The sequence below is a fragment of the Eulemur rufifrons genome, chromosome 9 (assembly GCF_041146395.1).
Source record: "Eulemur rufifrons isolate Redbay chromosome 9, OSU_ERuf_1, whole genome shotgun sequence".
In the NCBI taxonomy this organism is placed as follows: domain Eukaryota; kingdom Metazoa; phylum Chordata; class Mammalia; order Primates; family Lemuridae; genus Eulemur; species Eulemur rufifrons.
In genome coordinates this window covers 51,295,819-51,315,992 of record NC_090991.1, presented here as the reverse complement: position 1 = coordinate 51,315,992, position 20,174 = coordinate 51,295,819, and the positions used below count along the sequence as shown (strand labels likewise).

Here is a 20,174-nt window from a genome sequence, read left to right as displayed (position 1 = left end):
GTCCTGGCTCTTTGGTTATAAATGGGTTTAGGCCCAGAGTGGGGGCAGCCAGAGGGGCTTCCTGGGACCCCTGCCCGCTTCATGCCTCCCAGAGGACACCTACTCCTGCTCTGTGGCCAGAGGCGCTAGCCCTGGGATCAGCATGCGACGGGGCTGGGCCCCCAGGGGTCCAAGGATGAAGTAACTGAGGCGGCACATGGGAGAAGAGGTGGGGACAGGACCTGGGTTCCAGGATACAGTGGGGCCGGGGGTTCAGGTCTGGAAGAACTGTTGGTCCATCTGGGTGCTGAGTGTTCCGCTGGTGGTCAGCGTCCTACTCACAAACTCCTGGGTCACGTGGCGGGTGAGGGAACCGCCTGCCTCCAGGCGCTGGGACCCCAGGGTCAGTCCGTCTGTGGGGGAAGAGGCATTGAAGGACTCTACCTGCGTCCCTGCCCCTCTGTCTGTTAGCTCTGTGCTCCCAGGAGAGCCAGTATCCCCTGCCCCTCGGTGACTCACCCACTAGGAAGGGCTCGGTGGTGCTGGTGTGGGAGGTGGTGACGCTGCTGTACTCGCCTTGCAGTGGGTGCTGGAAGAGCCCGGGGTGGCTGCCCAGCTGCGGGAAGGGGCCTGGAGCAGGCGGATCGGCCAGTCAGAGTGTGGTGCCAGGAGAAGGCATGGCCAGAAAAGGGCTGGGGGCGAGGAAGTGGGCAGGTGCCTACCTCCATCCTGGGACTCGATGGTGATGATGCCCTCACGCTCTGGCCCAAAGCCCTCGGTGGTCCTGGCCTGCACCTTGAACTTGTAGGGCACGTTCTCGCTGAGGCCCGGCACTGTCAGCCGGCTCTCAGGGTTGTCTCCGTCCACTCGGAATGTGGTGGCTGGCCCTGAGCAGGGAAGATGCCTTCAGACTCTGTGGCCCCCTCTCCACCCCTGCCTTGGCCACTCCTGCCCCCAAGGCAAGCAGCACCTCCTCCTTGGGCCATCTCACAGGTCACCAGGTAGCCGAGGATGTCACCATTGGGCCTCCGCGGCCGCTCCCAGCTCAGCTGCAGTGAGTCTGGGCTCAGGGCGGTGAACACCAGCGGGCCCGGGGCACTGGGCGTGCTCAGTGTGAAGGCAGAGCCTGGGGGCAGCAGAGGGAGGATGTCAGCGTGTGGGCGGGGGGTGGGCCCGATGGGGGCGGCTGGGGTGGGAGGACAACTCACCTGGCAGGGGGCAGAGTGGGCTCTGCGGGTGCACCTGTGATTCGATGGTGATGACCCCCTCGCGCTCTCGGCCCCAGCCCTCCTGGCTCTGGGCCCGCACGCGGAACACATACGAGTGGTTGGGCAGGAGGTCTTCCACCACCACTGAGGTTTGACCAGGGTTGGGGATGCTGAGCTGGTGCAGCTCACCTGTGGGGTGAGGTGCGGGCAGACAATAGGGCAGCGTTACTCCCACACCTGGCCTAATCCCTCCCTTCCCTAGACTGCAATTAAGACCTGGTCATCACCCGCCCAGGACTGGCTGTGCTTTGGGTATAGTACAACCAGTACTTTGGGTATGGCTGGTTGTTCAGATTGTGCACTATGCAAGAGATGCATGCAGCCTGCAGTCCCATCCATGCTCTGGACAAATCCTGTGCCCTGGCCAGGGACCCAGGTCATGCTGCTTCAATTGTGTCTGCCCAGAAAAGTGCCATTTCTCAGTTACAATCAAGGCGTCTCAGGCCAGCAGAGGCTCTGTGTCCCTAGGCCAAGGAGACCTTATTAGGCAAAACCTAGCAGAGGGAATGACCAGGAGAGAGCCCCAGGGTGGTGGCCTCAGGAGGGGGAAGGCAATGAAGGGGGAGGATGGGGTGAGAGATCCTCTCGGAAAGGCAGGTGGAGGGGTTAGTGCCCAATGGACCTGACACAGCCGAGGTGCCCCGTGTGTCACCCTAGGGCCAGCCTTGCAGGGCTATTACCCCGACACCCGGCAGCAGCCGTGCCTCACCGCCGCTCAGCAGCTGGTACTCCACGCTGTAGCCCCGCAGTGCCTGCTCGCACTGGGGCTCCTGCCAGCTCACTTTCAGAGACGTGGGCCCCAGGGCGGAGAACACCAGGCGGGTGGGGGTGTCAGGCACACCAGAAGTCAGCCGAGAGTCTGGAGACAGGAGGCCACGGTCAGCCTGAGAGGCAGGGGCTGGGGTCTCCGGTAGGAGTCACAGTGCAGCCCCCGACTTCCCTCTCAGCTGGCGCGTCTACACTGACCACTGGCCCGGCAACGCACTCCCCCTGCAACACGCTGTCCAGGCTGCCCAGCACCTCCCACACGTCCTCAGAGTGGGTACCGGCCCTGTCTGTGCCCAGAGAGGGCGAGCCCCGTGAGCCTGCCAACCCCCACGCCCATCCCCTCCTCAGCTGGCCTGGCCCTTTCCTGTCCCCGCCCTGCACCCCCAAAGGGCAGAGGCAGTGTTAGGCATCAGCACGGATGAGGGTGGGGCAGGTGGTTAGCTCCTGTGGGTGGGCAGGGGTCCTGTGGATGGAATGGAGGGTGAAGCAGTGAGCACAGGTGGTGGCTGCTGTGGTGGCCGGATGACGTGGAGCAGAGCAGCACAGCCGTGGAGACAGGAGGGCCACCCCTGTACTACCTGGGCCCCATGAGGGCGCTGCTGGCTGCCCAACGAGGATTATAGAATCTCGTGTGCCCCTGGAGTGGGGGGACCCCTTCATCTGAGCCCGACTCCGGGGCCCCAGGGCCCAGGACAGCGGGAGCCTGCTCCTCCCGTGTTCCCAGATGGGAGGGAGGCCTAGGGCAGGACAAAAGGAGAGTGAGAGGAGCAGGGAGTATGTGTGTGTGTGTGTGCGTGTCTGTTTTGGAGGACGGGCCCTCGGGGTGGCAGACTGCCCGAGCCTCCAGGAGCTGGAAGACACGCAGGATCGGCGGAGGTCACTCACCGTGGGAGGAGAGGGAGGTGAGGGTGGAGTAGTCCCTGGGCATGGTCGAGTGTGAGTGCTCTGTGCGGGTCAGCGAGTGGTAGTCCCGTGTGAGGGTGGACGATGTGCTCAGCACTCGGTGGGGCAGTTGTGGGCTCAGGTGGGTGCCATAGGCCGCGTTGGCCACCATCATCCTGTGCAGGGAGTTGGCGCTACCCGGGAAGGCAAAGTCCATCCGGCCGTTTACCAGGTGCTCTGCAGGGGGAGAGCAGGGTCACTCACTCTGGTCAGGCCTGCACCAGACCTGGAGCCCCTGGGGCGGGCTGTGGCCCTGGGAATTCCTGGGATTGCTTACCCTCGGGGCCCGTTGTGTAAATGTAACCAGTCTCCCTCAAAGCACCAGGGACAGAGGCCCCATGTCCCTGGAGGAGTCCAAGGGTCTCAGCCCATGTCCTCTGGCTTGCCAGTATGGATAGTCTAAGCACAGCTGGCTCTAGCTGGGGGACTTACTGCCCCTGTAGTCAGCCTCACCCTGGGGAGAAGCCAAAGACTTCCCTCTTTTTTTTTTTTTTGGCAGAGTCTCGCTCTGTTGCCCGGGCTAGAGTGCAGAGGCATCATCATAGCTCACTGCAACCTCCAACTCCTGGGCTCAAGCGATCCTCCCGCCTCAGGCTCCCAGAGTGCTAGGATTATAGGCGTGAGCCACTGCACCCAGCCCTTTGCAGCCCTTGATGGGTCTACTTGGGTACCGTGGGCAGAACAGACTTCTCAAGCTGTGTGCCCCCAGCTGGATAGGCGGTGATGGGGGGGTGACCGCCCGTGGGAGCAGTCCTGCCCTGGAGGTCCCTTGGCAAGCCCGCCTCTGCAGCTGATGCCCTGGCCGGCAGGACACCAACGTGGGCAGCCTGGCTCAAAGTGAGGCCAGGCAGCAGCGCAGGTGCCCAGCCGGCGGGCGCGAGTGATCCTCGGTGCGGGGTCGGGGCGCCGCCGGGCTAGCCTGTCACCTCCGGCCGGCCCAGGCGTCGCGCCGCGGGGCAGGCTGCCGCCCTCTCCGCCCGCGTCCCCCGCGCGGGGGTCGGCGCTGTGGTCCGGGGGCCCGCAGGGCGCCTCGGCGGCGTCGGAGGAGCGCCCGCTGCTGGCCGACAGGCGCGGGATGAGCTCCGGGGGCAGCCGCCACGTGACGCGCCGCAGGTCCAGCTCCTCCCCCAGCAGGGGCTCGAACTTCCAGCCGCCGCCTTGGGAACAACGAAGGGCCGCGTTGGCACCGCCGGGGGGCGCGGGGGTGGCTGCGCCGAGCAGGGCCGGGCGGGCGGAGGCCAGCGGCGCCTCGATGAGAGCCCGTCCTCCCGGCTCTCCGGGGTCCAGGTGTGTGCGGGGCGGGGGGTGCGCGCTGCCGACCGTGAGACCCTGCCCCACTCGGGCCCCTCCGTGAGCCAGTGCAGCCAGGGGGTCTGGGGGAGCCTGGGCGCTGTCACCAGCTGTGTGGTCTCCCTTACATTACTAACCGCTCTGAGCCTCAGTTTCCCGTCCGTACAACCGAGAGCGTAATCTCTCCCCTGCCTGCCTCCCAGATAAAGTTCCAGAAGCCACAGGGCGGGCGCTCTGAAGGTGGCGTTAGTAGCAGCTGAGCTGAGCCTCCTGATTCCTACCGGCTGCTCTACCCTCAGCCCCAAGGGGCAAGTGTGTTCACTGGGGGGCCTGAGACAGGGCTGGGATGGAAGAAAATACAAATAAGTGGGCCCAGGAGGACCATGGTGTTGTGTGATTATGCAGATCAGAAAACTGAGGCTCAGAGAGGGTAAGTGATTTATCTAATGCCGCACAGCAGAGCTGAGCACACTCTGCACCACATTGTGCCTCGAATCAAGGAGGGAGGAACAGAGCCGGTGCGGGTGTTACTACCTTGGCTCCCCCACCCTCACCCAGTGGTGCTCAGGGATCCCGCTGGCTGTGCCTGCTGTGCCTCTCACACAGGTCTGCCCCGGGAGGTGGCCTGAGTGTCCTGACTCCATGGCCCAGCTGGTGAACCTGATTCAAGTCACAAAGCTGTTGCCACATGGTCTTGTGCTCTTGAAGCGATGTGTCACTGCATGAGCCTGTGTGCCCTCGTACACAGCTGTGCACACCATTCCCCTTGTCCGAGGCCGAGAGGGGACTTCTAGTCTCGACCTCTGTGCTCTGTGGCCGCCGGCCCCTTTGCTCTCTCTGGACACCAGTGGCAGCCCCACCGTGTACCCAAGACCCACACCTTTGTCTCATGGACCCCAGGCCCACTCACCAGTGTCATCGGAGACGCTGGGCCTCTGGCTGCCAGACGGGGAGCGCAGGACGTCATCGCTGTACATGAGGAAGCTCTCGTAGTCCTCCCCACCCTGGGCGTCCACAATGGGGATGTCGGGGATGATGGGGACTGCAGAGTGGGAGGAGGTGAGCTGACCCCAGCTGTGGCCCCTTGCCCACCCCCACCCCCCCATCCGCCCGCCCTGCACTTCCTTGGCCCCACTCACTGGACATGGGCCGCTTGGGCTGGGTGGCCAGGTTGATGATGGCCTCCCGCTCGGGCCCCCAGCCAGCCCCATTTCTCGCCTTGACTGTGTAGCGGTACGGCTGGGACTCCCGAAGGTTCTCGATGAGCAGCATCCGGTTCTTGGGGTTGTCAACCAGCACCTTCTTCATTGGCCCGATGGGTCCTGGGGCAGGGAGAGCACTTCAGAGGAGTAGCCTAGGTTCCAGCCAGGTCCCAGCGCTGTCTCTGACATAGTAGGACTGACTGACAGCCCCTGACAGCACCCGGGGGGCACAGAGCAAGGCAGGAGTGTGCAGCCACCTGTGGAGCCCTTAGAGCCTCAGCATGGCTGGCTTAGATGAATGTCACTGGCTCTCCAAAGGACTCATCACTAAGTGAATGGCAGAGCCAGGGCTAGACTCAGGTTGGCCTTACTGTCACCTATACTGACATGTTCAAGGTGAGGCTTGCTCAAAAGGCCAGGGCATGTGCAGGGTGCTGTCCTCACCCTGCTCACTGTTGACACCCAGACCCCACACGTGCTCGCTGTTGAGGAAGCAGAGGGGGCAGCAGCTGAACCCCGACCAAGGCTGCCCTTGCGGGCTGTGGCCACATGAGCGGGGAAGGGAAGACAGGAGTGGGCTCAGGGAGGCTGAAATTCAGGACGAACTGCGGCCGTGCGAGCAACGGGTGACAGAGTGGAGTGGAGGCGAAGCGTTGCCCGTGGATGCCAGAGGGCTGGCTGTGTCACATTAGCAGAGGACAAAGGCCTGGCAGTTCTCAACTCACACCTAGAAGGGTGGACACGCCACCTTGGGAGAACAGAGGACAGCCCTGGCTGCTTTAAGTGAATTCTAAGTGGGTTATAGTGCCTAGACCCCGATGTGGCGAGATGAGGCCCGCCACGTTGCAAGACTCTGGGAAACCAGAGAAGGCACAAAAGAATGGAGATCAGAAAGCGTTCTGGTTTCCAAAGACACCCAAAGGAGAATTCTGGAAAGTGACATCTGAGAAGCTTCATGTCCACCTCCAGCAAACATTTGTGCTCAAGAGTGCAGTTGACAGAGACTCGTCAGCTTGGAGGAACGTCTTGAATAGCGATGGTGGGGGCCGCCCTGGGCCCACCCGCTTGCATCTCTGTCAGCCAGGGGGTGAAGGGGAAGGGTTGGGTACCCACGTGCAGATGCCCTCGGCAGGGAGGGCTGCCCGGCACGTTTCACGACACAGCCGAGGCCTCGGCAGGCTGAAGCTGTGCGCTACAACCATCAGGGGTGACTTTTCAATGGGATACCTCTCACTCCTGGGGTTAAATGCCTGGTCAGAGGAGACCACCCAGCTGTGGTCCATGGGCGTAGTAAGTGTTGTAAGCTCAGGACAAGCCAAGGGTGGGACAGCTGCTGAGAAGGTTGGTGCTAGGGTGCCCTGGTTAGTAAGGAGTGACAAGGCAGCCCCCTCCCTCTGAGAACCCCCACAGAACAGTCCCACTGCCCTCTGCCCTGTCGGGTCACCCTGGGACAGCTGAGCCTGGTCCACAGGTCTTGTGAGGGTGGTGAGCTCCCCATCACTGGGATCAACCAAGCAGAGGTGAGGCTGTGCAGAGGTCCCTGCACCAGGTGTGAGGTGGGACTGATTTCTCTAGAATACTTTCTCATCTCAACAGTTGGTAGGGGTCACCCACTCTTGCTGCCCTTCCAGGACTGGGAACAAATAATAGTTCTGCCAGGTGCTCTGGTCTAGGGCTGCCAGGAAGAATATTGTATGAAATATTCTAAAAAAATATATTTGATATTCAGGGCATCCTGTTCTGTTTTGTTTTTTTAAACAGGATCTGTCTCTGTCTCCACAGGTAGAGTGCAGTGGCATGATCATAGCTCACTGCAACCTCCAGCTCCTGGGCTCAAGTGATCCTCCTGCCTCAGCCTCCTGAGTAGCTGGGACTACAGGTGTGCACCACCATGCCTGGCTAATTTTGTTTTTAGTCTTTGGTAGAGATGGGGGTCTTGCTATGTTGCCCCAGCTGGTGTCGATATTCTGGCCTCAAGCAATCCTTCTGCCTTGGCCTCCCAAAGTGCTAGGATTACAGATGTGAGCCACCAAGCCTGTATTTTTATTTGCTGAATCTGGCATCTCTACTCTGGCCCTAAGAGAGCTGCATGAAATGAACCACCCTGTTTCTCTATATGGAAGGTGCCCCTGACCTGTGGCCCCACTGCATGTACGCAATCCCGCCCACCCTGTGGGCTTCCAGGCTTGGCCTTGGAATGCAACGCAGCCCAAATCCAGCCATAAACCTAAGGATGCCTCAGGCTTATCTGCTGACCAGGACAAGGGGCCTCAAGTGCCCTGCATGCAGATCCAGGAGTGACCCAGAGCCCTGACCCCACTCCAGCTCTTTGTCCCCTCCCCTTCCATGGCTGGGGACAGGGGGGAGGGGTCTAGTTCTTACGGTTGTCCTCATTGACCAGGCCGTAGCAGACCTCGTAGGCTGTGATCTCGCCGTTGGTCTCAGCCGGCTCAGCCCAGCTCACCTGGGTCACCGTGGAGGAGACGACGTTGAAGGCCAGCCGCCCTGGCTCACTGGGTACTGGAGGCGGGGCAGGAAGAGCGCTGTCAGCGGCAGAGGGAAGCAGGGAGGGAGGGCTGGACACGCTGGCATCGGGAAGCCAGGGGACGGATGGACGGACGTGGTGAGGCCTCACCTTCCTGGTGGGTACGGCAGGACACCAGGGAGCTGTAGGGACCCTCGCCTTGTGCCCCGTAGGCACACACCTTCATCTCATAGTCACAGTGTGGGTACAGGTTGGTGAGCTCCACCGAGGGTACCTTGCTGTCGAGCAGGTGGGCTTCTGACTCGGAGTCACCCTGGATCCAGTACTTCACCTGCTCCCAGGGGGACTGGTCAGTGGCGAGTGGCAAGCACCAGAGCTGCTCGTCCCTCCATTGAGTCCCGCCCTCATTGTCCCATTTGCACAGATGAGAACACTGAGGCAGTGGGGGGATGGGCAGTTGAGTAACCTGCCAGGTTCACACAGCAGGCCTGGGCACAGCAAGGGTCTCCCCTCTTCCCTGGCACAGACAGGGTCTCCCTCTGCCCATTCGTGCTGCGGCCGCCCTCCCCTCTCGCCCTGGCCTGGGGCGGCCCACCTCTCCCCGTCCACCTGTCCTGGCCCATGCCCCCAACCTTACCCTGTACCCCATCGGCTTGCCAGGAGGGGGCAGCCAGTTGAAATGGATCTTCCGGGACCCAGCGGCCTTGGCATTGGGGTTCTGTGGGGCACCCAGGTGGCCGTGGGAGGATGGTGGTGATGACCCGGTGGGGATCACCAAGTTCCGGTCCAGTTCATCTACTGGGTCAAGTCAAGGCAGAGCAGCCGGCTCAGACACCCCATCACCACCGGGGGGTGCCAGAGACCCCATTAGTCCCCCAGGCTCCCTCACCCCAAGAGCGTTCAGCTGGGACCTGCCCTTCTGCATCTCTGGGTGCCGATGCCCCATTGGTGCCACAGAGGGCATCATGCCAAACTTGGCGGAGGGCCCAGGAGGGTCTCTGGAGGAAGAAGAAGGAGGGAGTTCGTCTGCCCCTCCTTTCTAAGGGGACATTTGCTCCACGCCCCGTCTCCATCCCGTGCCCTGAGTATCTCCCTCCTCTAGGGGTGGGTCACAGATACCAGCCCACCGGAGCCGAAGGACTGATCAGGACTCACTGGCTCACCCCTTCCAGGGTCGCCTGCCTTTTAGTTGGAACTGAGGCTGAAGTCAAAGGGCTGGGGTCTAATGTGGGGATTCCTGCCATGTGGCCACGTGGTCTCAGTCTGTCTGGTTGAGAACCAGATAAAATTCAGGGTGCCTAGTTAAATTCAAATTTCACATAAACACTTTTCTTAAGGATAAGCATGTCCCAAATATTGCGTGGGACATACTTATAGTACTGATGTACTGTATTTGTTGTTTATGTGAGATTCATATTTTTTTCTTTTTTTTTGAGACAGGGCCTCGCTTTGTTGCCTGGACATGAGGACAGTGGTGTCATCACAGCTCACGGCAACCTCATACTCCTGGGCTCAAGCGATCCTTCTGCCTCAGCCTCCCACGTAGCTGGGACTACAGCCCCGCACCACTATGCCCAGCTAATTTTTCTATTTTTTGTAGTGATGGGGGTCTCACTGTGTTGCCCAGGCTGGTCTTGAATTCCTGGGTTCAAGCGATTCTCCCCCCTCGTCCTCCCAAAGTGCTGGGTTTACAGGTGTGAGGCACCGCGCCCGGCCCGAGATTCAGATTTAACTGGGCACAGTGTGTTTGCATTGCTAAGCCTGGCAGCCCTCGTCAAGAGGCCTCCAGACCTCCCTCTGCCCCTGCTTAAGCCAACCCCAGGCTCCGCCCACCTCTGTCCCGGTCCCCGATGATGACGGTGGCCGAGTGGGGCTGGCCCAGGCGGGCCCCAAACTTGGGGTTGCTGAGTTGGATGTGGAAGCGGCAGGTCTGGCGGCCCCGCAGGAGGGAGTCGACCTCCTGCAGCTCCAGGAGCTTCACCTGCAGCTCCTTCCAGGTCTCCCCAGGGTGGAACAGCAGCTCGCCCTCCGCGGGGATGTAGTCCTAGGAGGGGAGGGAATCGGGGTCAGACAGGGGCTGGGGGTCAGGCGGCTCAGAAACGAGAGCCTTCTGGGCCCGAGGAGGCACACAGAGTCACGGCCACAAGCTCCATCCCAGCCTCATGGACGCTGCAGGGACCATTGCACAGACAGTCACATGTGGACACAGAATGGCTCATGTCTACATAGCACCTTCTGTGCCTCAAGCACTTTACAAATACCAGCTCACTTGGTCCTCACAGCAGGGTGAGGTGTAGATATTATCATTCCCATTTTACAGATGAGGAAACCAAGATATGCAGAGGTTAAGGAACTCGCCCAATTTCCACACAGGTCACTTGGTGGAGCTGGGGTTTGAACTAAGGGACAGAGAGAGACACAGGGATGCACCAAAGAGACGGAGTGCCCTACACAGGCAGGCAGTCAGCCCTGGGGAGCTGGGATTTGCGGGTGTCACCCAGGAAGAATCGTCCTCCCACACTGTGGCTCTGAAATTGGGGGTTCAGCCCAGCCCCAGGCACTGTTTGCTGGGTGGGACGCTTCCATCAGCTTCAATGCCGCTGAGCTTGCCTGAGCTTCTCAGGGGGTGTGTGTGTGTGACAGAGAGAGAGAGAGAGAGAGAGAGTCAACAGCCACTGGGAGGAGAGAAAAAGAAAAGAAGAAAAAAACAAAACAAAACAAAACAAACAAACAAAAAACTCTTTCCCCAGAAGACCACTAGGTGGCGCTTCAAAGTAACGTTTCAACTCCAGGCAGCGCTGGCAGGGCGGCGGCGGCGCAAGCCAAACTCAAATGCTGCCCAGCTCAGAAAGTGAGGCCTGCAGGTATAAGAAAAACAAGGAGATGTCTGCAAGCAAACTGATGTAGATACTTCAAAAATGTCAACGTCATGAAAGACAGCCCGGGAACTGTTCTAGATTAAAGGAGACTAAAGACACGTGACAAAATTCAATGCCATATCCTTGACTGGTTCCTGGATTGGGGGAAAAAAGCTATAAAGGACATTATTGGGAGGTCTAACCATGGGGAGATCTGAATACGGACTAATTATTAGGTACTGGTAAAATCAGTTGAAGCTTCTTAAGTTTTGTGTGGTTATGTTAGGAGAATGACCTTGTTCTTAGGAGGTACCTGCAGAAGGCTTTAGGGTCTACGTGAATAGTTCAGCAAACAGAACAAACATCAGCACCCCCCACCCCCGTACACACACACACATGCACACGCACATGTACACACACACACGGAGACACAGATACGTAGCTATAGATGTTCATATCTATGTATCTGTCTACCCGTGTTGCTAGAAGGCAAATACTAGCAACTGGTGAATCCGTGTAAAGGGGAAATGGGTGCTAATTGTATGAGTCTGTCCATTTTTCTGTATGTTTGAAGTTTTTAAAAATAAAAAGGTGAGAAATATTAAAAATGCTTTTTAAAAATAGTTAAATATCAAAGCATCTTTACAGATGCGTAACAGGGCAGGCAGGATCTCTTGTATAGCGCAGCGTGGTCAGCGGGTTTCTGGGCAGTGGGAAGCAAGGGACACGTTGTGGTCCCCTGCCGGGGCCAGCCCAGCACGTAGCCCTTGCTTGCTGAACAAACGGGCCGGGGGTGCCCAGTGAGGCTAGATTTTATTACTGTTTTTTGGAGACAGAGTCTCACTCTGTTGCCTGGGCTAGAGTGCCGTGGTGTCAGCCTAGCTCACAGCAACCTCAAACTCCTGGGCTCAAGCGATCCTCCTGCCTCAGCCTCCCGAGTAGCTGGGACTACAGGCATGTGCCACCATGCCCTGCTAATTTTCTTCTATATAGTTTTAGTTTTCCATCTAATTTCTTTCTATTTTTTTAATAGAGAAGATTTTGTTACTTTCGAGAGAATTTTTTTTTTTTTTTTTTTTTTTGAGACAGAGTCTCACTCTGTTGCCCAGGCTACAGTGAGTGCCGTGGCGTTAGTCTAGCTCACAGCAACCTCAAACTCCTGAGCTCAAGCGATCCTCCTGTCTCAGCCTCCCGAGTAGCTGGGACTACAGGCATGCACCACCATGCCCGGCTAATTTTTTCTCTATATATTTTTAGCTGTCCAGATAATTTCTTTCTATTTTTAGTAGAGATGGGGTCTCGCTCTTGCTCAGGCTGGTCTCGAACTCCTGAGCTCAAACGATCCGCCCACCTCGGCCTCCCAGAGTGCTAGGATTACAGGCGTGAGCCACCGCGCCCGGCCTCGAGAGAATTTTTGATACGGATATTTTTAATTTTTAAGTGTTGGTAATAAAATCGTAACTAAAAACAAAACCAAAAAACCAGTAGGCCAAACCAAGCATGTCCACCACCTGGATTTGGCAGGTTGCTGATTCTGGGGCTCAGCCATGAAGAGGACCCCAGCCTGGGGGTCCCTGCCTTGAGGGGCTGCTCCTGCTGCTGGGCCCAGGGCAGGAGAAGCAGTGCTAGCCCTCGAGGAGTCTGGCCCGGGGACATGGGGTCTGCGATCCCAGCTCAAGAAGCCCAAAGCCCCCAGCACTAGGGCAGACAGTGGAGTCCATTTCTCTGCACAAGGCCTGGCTACCTTGGTGGATCCTGGGTTGCTGAGGGGGAGGCAGGAATGGTCTGGGCAGGTCCCAGCCCATCAAGGAGGAAACTGTCCCTGGCAGCAATGGGGCATCACCCAGGGTGTCACTGGCACTTTGGATGACGGAGACACGTCTGCCACAGGATGGCAGGAGCAGGTGGACATGTCTTTGAGAGTTCAGCCAGGGGCACCACCAGCACATGGGGACTTGGGCAGCTGCCACGTCCGGCTGTGGCTTATGGAACTGAGTGGGGTACCCACCGGCCCCCGTGACACACCCTCGACCCCATAGTGGAGCCTTACCCTGTTGCCCTGCGCCGTGTTGTCCTGCGTGCGGTAGGAGACCTGGGACTTGCCGCTGTCCAGGATGCGCCGGACCACGGGGATGCGGGCCACTTTCTCCCCTCGGCTGACAGAGTACTCAGGCTGCTCAAAGAACACCACCCCGCTGGCTGCAAGGAGCCCGGGCACTGGTCAGAGAGTCCTGGCCTTTGTCCCTTCTCCTCCTGTCCCTCCAGCCTGGCCCGGCCCGGCCCGGCCCAGGATCCTGGAGTCTGCTTGGTACCCTTCACCCCATTGCCCTCTGGGAGGGCAGAGGAATAGGCTGGAAGATTCTTCCAGAAAAAGTTGAGGAGGCTAGAATAGTATCCAACAGACATCCTAGAAGAGTCATGGCAGAGAAAGGAGGCCAGGCAGGGGTGGGACCCACGGTGGGTCGTGAGACTAGTTAGGGAGGAACAAGAGGCTGGATGTGGGGCGGTGCCAGGAGGACCTGACCCCTTGCGACCGGTGCTAACAGAAGCTCCCGCTTAGTGAGCGCCTACGACCGCGCCCTGTGCAGAGATGTACAGCCACAGACTCCTCACAAGAGCTCTACCCATTTTACAGATAGAGAAACTGAGGCCCGAGGAGGCTAAGTGACACACCCAGCCACATGGCCAAGTCCCCCTTCTACTTGGCTACCAAGAGGAAGCTGGTGCACGCAGCTCCCGGCCACCTCCCTCGCTCTCCCCTCCCTGACCGACCTTGCTCTTTGATGATGGTGATGTTCACCAGGCGGCGACCGAGGGTGGCGGTGCCCACGGGCACGTCGATGGCCTCTACCAGCAGCTGCTTCTCGTCATCGTCCTCGGGCCGGATGAAGAGGGGCACACGCACGTCCACCAGCTCCACACCCTCCTGGAACTCCACCATGCCCCGGGCATCTGGGTGGGGGGTGGGCGTGGTTGGACGTGGGTCACAGGGGCACGTGGGTGGGAGGTACAGGGAGTGGCACTGGGGGCCTGCCCACCTACCCTGGTCCGCGGTGAGGGTGTAGTAGCCGGGGGCCACCTTGAGCTCGTGGAAGGCCCCCTGTTCCACCTGCTTCTCCGTGAGCTTCAGCAGGGCCTGCTTGGCCGAGCGGGGCGCCATCAGCACCGTGTCCACAATGGTGTGGTCTTGCCTGGGTCAGGAGGTTCAGGTGGGGGAGGTGTCAGGCTGGCGCACGTCCTGCCCGCCCCTCCTGCCTGTCGTCTCCCCATCAGGGGACAGGATGTGAGACAGCAAAAGTCCAGGGTCTTCAGAGCCAGGCAGTGCTTGAGGCCCATGCTGGCCCCTCCACCCTCACTCTGCAGCCTCAGCCAGCCATGGGTCCTCCCTGAGCCTCAGTGTCTTTCTCTGTGAAAGGGGCTTCCCCACCCTCCTCCCTGAGAAGGGCTGGAGAGGAGAGCAGGGATGCTAAGGGTGTGGGTGCTGAAGCTGGGCTGCCCCGGGCCTGACCCTGGCTCTAGTCCTTGCCAGCTAGTTAACCTTGGGCCAGTCACCTAACCTCTGTGGGCCTCAGTTTCCTCATCTGTAAAACGAGAGCAGCAGTGGTATTTACCCCACAGGGTTGATGAGAGGGTCAGGGGTAAGATAACCACACACACAAAGCCCTCGGACGATGCCTGGTCTGGTCCACTTAGGCCCTCGCAACTGCTGGTCCAAATCACTCTTACTGGTGGCGGCGACGTGCTGTTCTTCCAGCTCTGTCGCCTCTGCACTGAGACCCCTCCTCTCTCCCTCCCTCTGCCCCTGAAGGGCCAGGACCCGGTGGGACCTGGGGAAAGAGGACGTGACCTGCTGGCCCATCTTCTCAGTAACCTGTCTGCCATCCAGAGATGCCCCCAGGACCAGGGTCTCTGACCCTGGAGAGGGCACTGGGCCGTCCCTAGTCCTGGGGGGGCTGTCGCTGGTAAGAGGGTGGGAATTGGCTCTGCTTTGCCTGTTCTGGGCCCGGGGCTGCTCCACAGCAAGCGCTTCACGTTGGTGTTTGTGGAAGGAGGGTCCTAACCCACGACAGACGCACCGGCCCTGCCTTCCTATGGGGTGGGGTGGGGCAGGGGGCAGACGGCAGGAGTGGGGCCATCCCACCCGGTGTCTTCTACTCACTTCTTCCCGGCGTTGGGCTGCTGCCTGTGGGGGACAGAGAGGGACAGAGGTGAGCTGGATGGTCCCTGGGGTGGGGGCTTGGTCTGCTTTGGCTGCTGGAGTTGGCTGTGAGTGGCTCCCCACCTAACTCTGCAGACCCCAGCTTCCCGCCTTGGCTGGCGGGCCCCCGACTCACCGGAACTTAGTCTGCTGGAGCCTGTGTGCACCCGCGATCTGTCTGTACACCTCGTTCAGCTGCCAGGCAAGGGGGGCCGTGAGGCAGGGGAGCCCTGGGGGCCAGGGGGCCTCTACCCAGAGGACCTCAGGTCGGCCAGGCATGCTTGAGGGGCCGCGCCCTGAGGCCCAGGCTCTGTGGCCTCCTCCCCTCTGAACAGATCCCAGGATGACCCCTGCCAGGCACACGTCCGGAGAAGCCCCTCTCTCCCGCCTGGACGCATGGCGGTGCCACCCCCACACCACGCCGCTGGGGTCCTCCCGCTGTCCTTACGTTCTCCTCCACCTCCTGGCGCAGCTGGTCGCATTCTCGAGTGCTGGGCTTCATCAGGTTCTCGGTGCAGAGACGGGCAAGGCGCAGGGACAGCCCGTAGGGCACTAGGGCAGGCGGGCGGGATGGGCGTTGTCAGCCCCCTGCACGGCCCACACCGCAGAGCTCCCCTTCCAGCAGCCATGCCAGGATCAGGGGACAGCTGGCCAGCTGGTGGCCAGCAGGCCAGGCTCACCAGGGCCTGAGGCTTGTAGCGCCATCAGGAAGGGGAAAAGGTGGCTGAGCCCTGTGCCTGCATCCAACACCCAGAGAAGACAGGGGTGGTGTAGGCCCAGATCTGGAACGGAGGTCCCGAGGGCCCCAGGGGCACTGTCAAGAGCCACAGTGCCCAGCCCCAGCCCTCACCCAGCTCCGTGGGGTTGGTGCTGGCGGCATGGGTGGCAAAGCCAGGCCGCTGCACATTGTTGGTGATCTTCCAGCGCACGGTGTCACGCCCCTTGAGGTTCCCGCTGCGCAGCATGGGCGTGTCCAGGTGGTCGGAGGCCATCAGGTTCTCCCGCAGCATGTAGTGGTCCTCCTTAAAGCCCACCATGTGGCCTGTGGGACAGGGTCCTCAGCACGGGGCCCCTAGACCCACCCAGGTAAGCCCCATCAGGTGGGACCCCAGGGCCTCCTGCCTCTGCTGTTCCAGGCTTGGCCCCCACTTCCCTCCACTCTAGCTTGGAGAAAGAGCGGTCAGAGCCCCCCGACCCCCACCCCTGCCAATGCCAGCCCCGTACCTCGGTTGCAGCAAGGGAGAAGTGCCAGGCAGGCCTAGGAGACAAGTTGGGTGGGGTGAGGCCTGGGACGGCTGCCTCAGCCCAGGCAAACCCCTCCAGCCAACTCCCCGTGCCCGTGGTCCCGAGGGCAGCGGTGCCTCCCAAATACCAGGATATGCAGGCAGTGGCAGGGTCTAAGCATGGTGCACATGGGCATGGGGGACAGGGGCAGAGGGCTCCCAAAGTTTGTGCCATGGAACCCTGGTCCTGCCAGATGCTTTGCACAGTGAAGGTTCTGTGGTCAAGTTCATCTGGGAGGCACTGAATGCCTTCCCCATGACTCGTGTGGGTTCACTGTGCACATGGCTATAGTAAAGGCTCTGAGGAGGCTGCAGTGAGCTATGATGGTGCCACTGCACTCCAGCCCGGGCAACAGAGCAAGACCCTGTCTCAGAAAAAAAGGCTCTGAGAAGTCCCGCAGAGAAGAAACCCATTTCTCAAACATGTTTGATCACAGAACTCCTTTTATTTTATTTTATTTTTTTTTTTTGAGACAGAGTCTTGCTTTGTTGCCCGGGCTAGAGTGAGTGCTGTGGCGTCAGCCTAGCTCATAGCAACCTCAAACTCCTGGGCTTTAGCGATCCTCCTGCCTCAGCCTCCTGAGTAGCTGGGACTACAGGCATGCGCCACCATGCCCGGCTAATTTTTTCTACAGAATGTCAAGTAGTCCAGCTAATTTCTTTCTATTTTTAGTAGAGATGGGGTCTCGCTCTTGCTCAGGCTGGTCTTGAACTCCTGACCTTGAGCGATCCACCCGCCTCGGCCTCCCAGAGTGCTAGGATTACAGGCATGAGCCACCGCACCCAGCCAGAACTCCTTTTCTATGTAACACACTAATATCCCACAACACCGGCGGTGGCTACAGACTGTGGCCTCTGCCCCCTACAATTCAGCATCCCGTGCTGCGCCTTCTCCACGTTTTCCTCTCTTGTCTGGTCTCCCCAACAAGACTGTCAGCTGCAGGCAGGCAGGGCCCACCCTTCCCTGCTGCGGCTGCCACGCCCTTTGCACGTGGCTGACCCCAGGGTAGGTGCTCCTGGGGACATGGTGTTGTTGGTTGGTGCTGTGGGTGCTGGGACGGGCACTAGAGCTGGGGTAGAGGTGGGCTCGCCCCACCTCGGCCACCTCTGAGGACCCTGTGTATATTGCCTGCCTCTGACCTTGTTTCTCCATCTTTCATAGGGGATAGTGACCTTGCCCCACTGACCTCATGGGGTGACCGAGAGGAGAAAATGAAGTCATGTGGACACACACTGCTGTGACAGCACAAAGACTGACACTGAACAAAGGGCTGAAGCCAGCAACAGGATTGTGCTGGGAGCTGGGGCTCAAGGGACGATGCGGGGTTGGGGCTCCACAGGCCTCATCAACATTTTAAAAAATGTTTTGCAGAGATGGGGTCTCACTACGTTGCCCAGGTTGGTCTCAAACTCCTGGCCTCAAGTGATCCTCCCACCTTGGCCTCCCAAAGTGCTGGAATCACAGGCATGAGCCACTGCGCCTGGCACTGTCCTCACCACCATCACGCAGGAGGCTGGAGCCGGGGCTTGGGGATGTGTCAGGGGGGTCTCCAGGAGCCAGCTCAGGAAGGGTGGGAAGTGGCCCAGGCATAACATGGTGCTCACTACAGCTCGGTCCCCTCCTGAGAACTTTACTCAGCTCATTTGAGCTTCATCACCACTTGCTGAGGTTGGTTATATTTTCCCCATTTTACATATGAGGAAACTGAGGCATGGAGAGATTAACTTGCCCAAGGTCACACGCCAGGACCCAAACCCCGGCAGTTGGGCTCCATGGGCTGCAGTCTTTGGGAAGGAAGCTGCGTGGGTGGAGACACTGGGTGGGCTGCAAGGGGAGCCATGGGGAGGGTGGGGACCCTGGGGCAGTGGACCATGAGGGGAGTGGGGAACCCTGGTGTGGAGTGGGGACCCCGAGGGGGTGGGGTGGGGACCCTGGGTGGGCTGTCAGGCCATCAGGGGCAACACGGGGATGGTGGGGACCCTGGGGGTGGGGACCCTAGCGGGGGTTGCAGGCCATGGGGAAGACCCTGGGGGCTGTGGACGCTGAGGGGCTCTCACCTTGCAGCAGGCACAGTACTTCCAGCAGAGCAGCAGCAGCAGGGCCAGGAGCAGCAGGAGGAAGAGGAGCAGGGGGATGAGCCACCAGAAGGAGCTGGGAGGACAGTCTGGGAGAGGAGAGAGGAGGAAGGAGGTGGTGACCACTGCCCCCACGCGGGCCTGACAGGCCGGCCCTTCCCTGCACCCCGCCGCCAGCTCACCCTTCTTCCTGTGCACCAGGACGGTGCTGTTGGGCCCGGGGGTGCCGTCGCCCTCCACGGTGTAGCTGTAGGTGCAGTCGTCGTCCTCGTCCCGGAAGGAGCAGTACTCCACCACCTCCTCCGCTGCACCCACAGCTGGTCAGCAGGGCGCCCCGACCCCACCCTCCTCCCCAGAGCACCCAGGGCCTGGCGAAGTGCCCCCTACTCTGGGACCTGCCCCACCCACCGTCGGGCCTGAGGCTCCTCCCTGGGGAAGAGTGTCAGTCTCTGGCAAGCTGTGCCCTCCCCGGTACAGGGAGGGGGCGAGGTGGGGGCTGCCATCTCCCCTGTTCCCTGACCTGGGCACCAGCCTGGAGCTTGGTGTCTGGAAAATGTATCTGGCCTGGAGGAAGGGAGGCTGTGTACCCCACGGCCTGGCCACGGGCCCCTGCCCGAGCCAGGCGCCTCCTCCCCACGCTCTTGGTCTCCTCTCAGCTGTGTGCGCTCTGGCCAGACTGTGTGCCCACCACCTGGGCTCTGTACCCCTTGCCCAGAATTTTTACCCTTTGCCTGGACTTGGTGTCCCCTGTCTGTGTTCTGCGGCCCCTCCCACCTCGGAGACCCCTATCCAGGCTGTGGCCTCAACTTGGATTGTGAGCCCTGCCCAGACAGGTGACACCCCTGTCCTGCTGGGTCTCGGCACCTGCCTAGGCTCTCAGAACCCCTGGCCTTTGGCCCCTGCCCCCTACCTTTCTTAAGCTCATCCACCATCTTGACCTTGAAGCTGCACTCCTGGCACGTGCGCCCCTTCTTCTCCCCGGTGCCCCAGGCCTGGCACTGCACACAGGAGCGCAGGTCCTCGCAGAGGCCCAGGCGGATCTGGGTGGGGAGAGGAGGGGCAGACGGCACTGAGCTGGGTGGGCTTCTGCCAGGCCCCGCTTCCCCAACCTCATGCCCTTGGCCGGCTCCTGTGGCACGAGGCTCAGCCCCTCCTGTCCGCCCTGCCCTGTGCCTGGGGCTCCCGTGCCCACACCCCAGCGATCCTGGCCTCACCGCTGAGTAGTTGATCTCGCAGGTGGTGTCCGTGTACAGTGACTGCTGGTTGCAGTGGCAGCGACCACACTCACAGTGGCCACGCCCATTACAGATGCCCTGGAGCAGGAGGGGGCACAGTGAGCCAGCTGTGCCCCATGCCTGCCCGCTCCCATCCCCTCCCTCCCTGGGGTTCTCTCTTGAGAGGGTGGGTGGGCCTGACTCAGCCCTCCTCTGCTGCCCTGCACTTCCTGTCCCATGCCCAGGCTTACCCCATTACTGTCGATGCAGGTGGCATTGCTGAGGGGACAGTCACAGCTTGGTCCTGTCCAACCAGGCTCACACACACACTGGCCCATGGAGCAGCGTCCCCGGTCTGCAGAGGGGCAGGGAAGGGAGCGGAGAGCCACATTTGCAGCTGCAGTCTGGGCTGCCCACTTGCCAAGAAGGGCCTGCGGGAGCTGAGCCCTGGGAGCCAGGATGTCTCAGCCAGGAGCAGGAGTCATCTCTTCCTGGCGTTCCTGGAATCTCCTTCCCTCCATCTCTCCCCGTCCCAACTTCTACCTTCCACTCTGCGGCTACAGTGACCATCCCAAACACAAACCCAATCATGCGGCTCCCTGTTCAAGAAC

General features: G+C 60.4%; 1 protein-coding gene across 1 annotated transcript in view; it reads right to left on the bottom strand.

Moving 5' to 3' along the window:
- Positions 1–22: 22 nt before the first annotated feature.
- Positions 23–20,174, bottom strand: part of ITGB4 (integrin subunit beta 4) — a 32,118-nt gene continuing 11,966 nt past the window's right edge. Inside the window, exons 14-40 of the mRNA XM_069482853.1 lie at positions 19,815–19,918; positions 19,564–19,662; positions 19,260–19,389; positions 18,532–18,654; positions 18,332–18,438; positions 16,215–16,248; positions 15,841–16,032; positions 15,439–15,542; positions 15,127–15,185; positions 14,952–14,975; positions 13,835–13,983; positions 13,561–13,744; positions 12,843–12,987; positions 9,768–9,978; positions 8,572–8,729; positions 8,085–8,265; positions 7,832–7,969; positions 5,387–5,569; positions 5,158–5,289; positions 3,884–4,114; positions 2,901–3,134; positions 1,957–2,106; positions 1,188–1,376; positions 950–1,105; positions 702–866; positions 499–609; positions 23–392 (exon numbers count right to left, since the gene is read on the bottom strand). Of these exons, the coding sequence (XP_069338954.1) occupies positions 253–392; positions 499–609; positions 702–866; positions 950–1,105; positions 1,188–1,376; positions 1,957–2,106; positions 2,901–3,134; positions 3,884–4,114; positions 5,158–5,289; positions 5,387–5,569; positions 7,832–7,969; positions 8,085–8,265; positions 8,572–8,729; positions 9,768–9,978; positions 12,843–12,987; positions 13,561–13,744; positions 13,835–13,983; positions 14,952–14,975; positions 15,127–15,185; positions 15,439–15,542; positions 15,841–16,032; positions 16,215–16,248; positions 18,332–18,438; positions 18,532–18,654; positions 19,260–19,389; positions 19,564–19,662; positions 19,815–19,918 (3,833 nt within the window). The 3' untranslated portion in view covers positions 23–252. The remainder of the gene's footprint in view (positions 393–498; positions 610–701; positions 867–949; positions 1,106–1,187; positions 1,377–1,956; positions 2,107–2,900; positions 3,135–3,883; positions 4,115–5,157; positions 5,290–5,386; positions 5,570–7,831; positions 7,970–8,084; positions 8,266–8,571; positions 8,730–9,767; positions 9,979–12,842; positions 12,988–13,560; positions 13,745–13,834; positions 13,984–14,951; positions 14,976–15,126; positions 15,186–15,438; positions 15,543–15,840; positions 16,033–16,214; positions 16,249–18,331; positions 18,439–18,531; positions 18,655–19,259; positions 19,390–19,563; positions 19,663–19,814; positions 19,919–20,174) is intronic.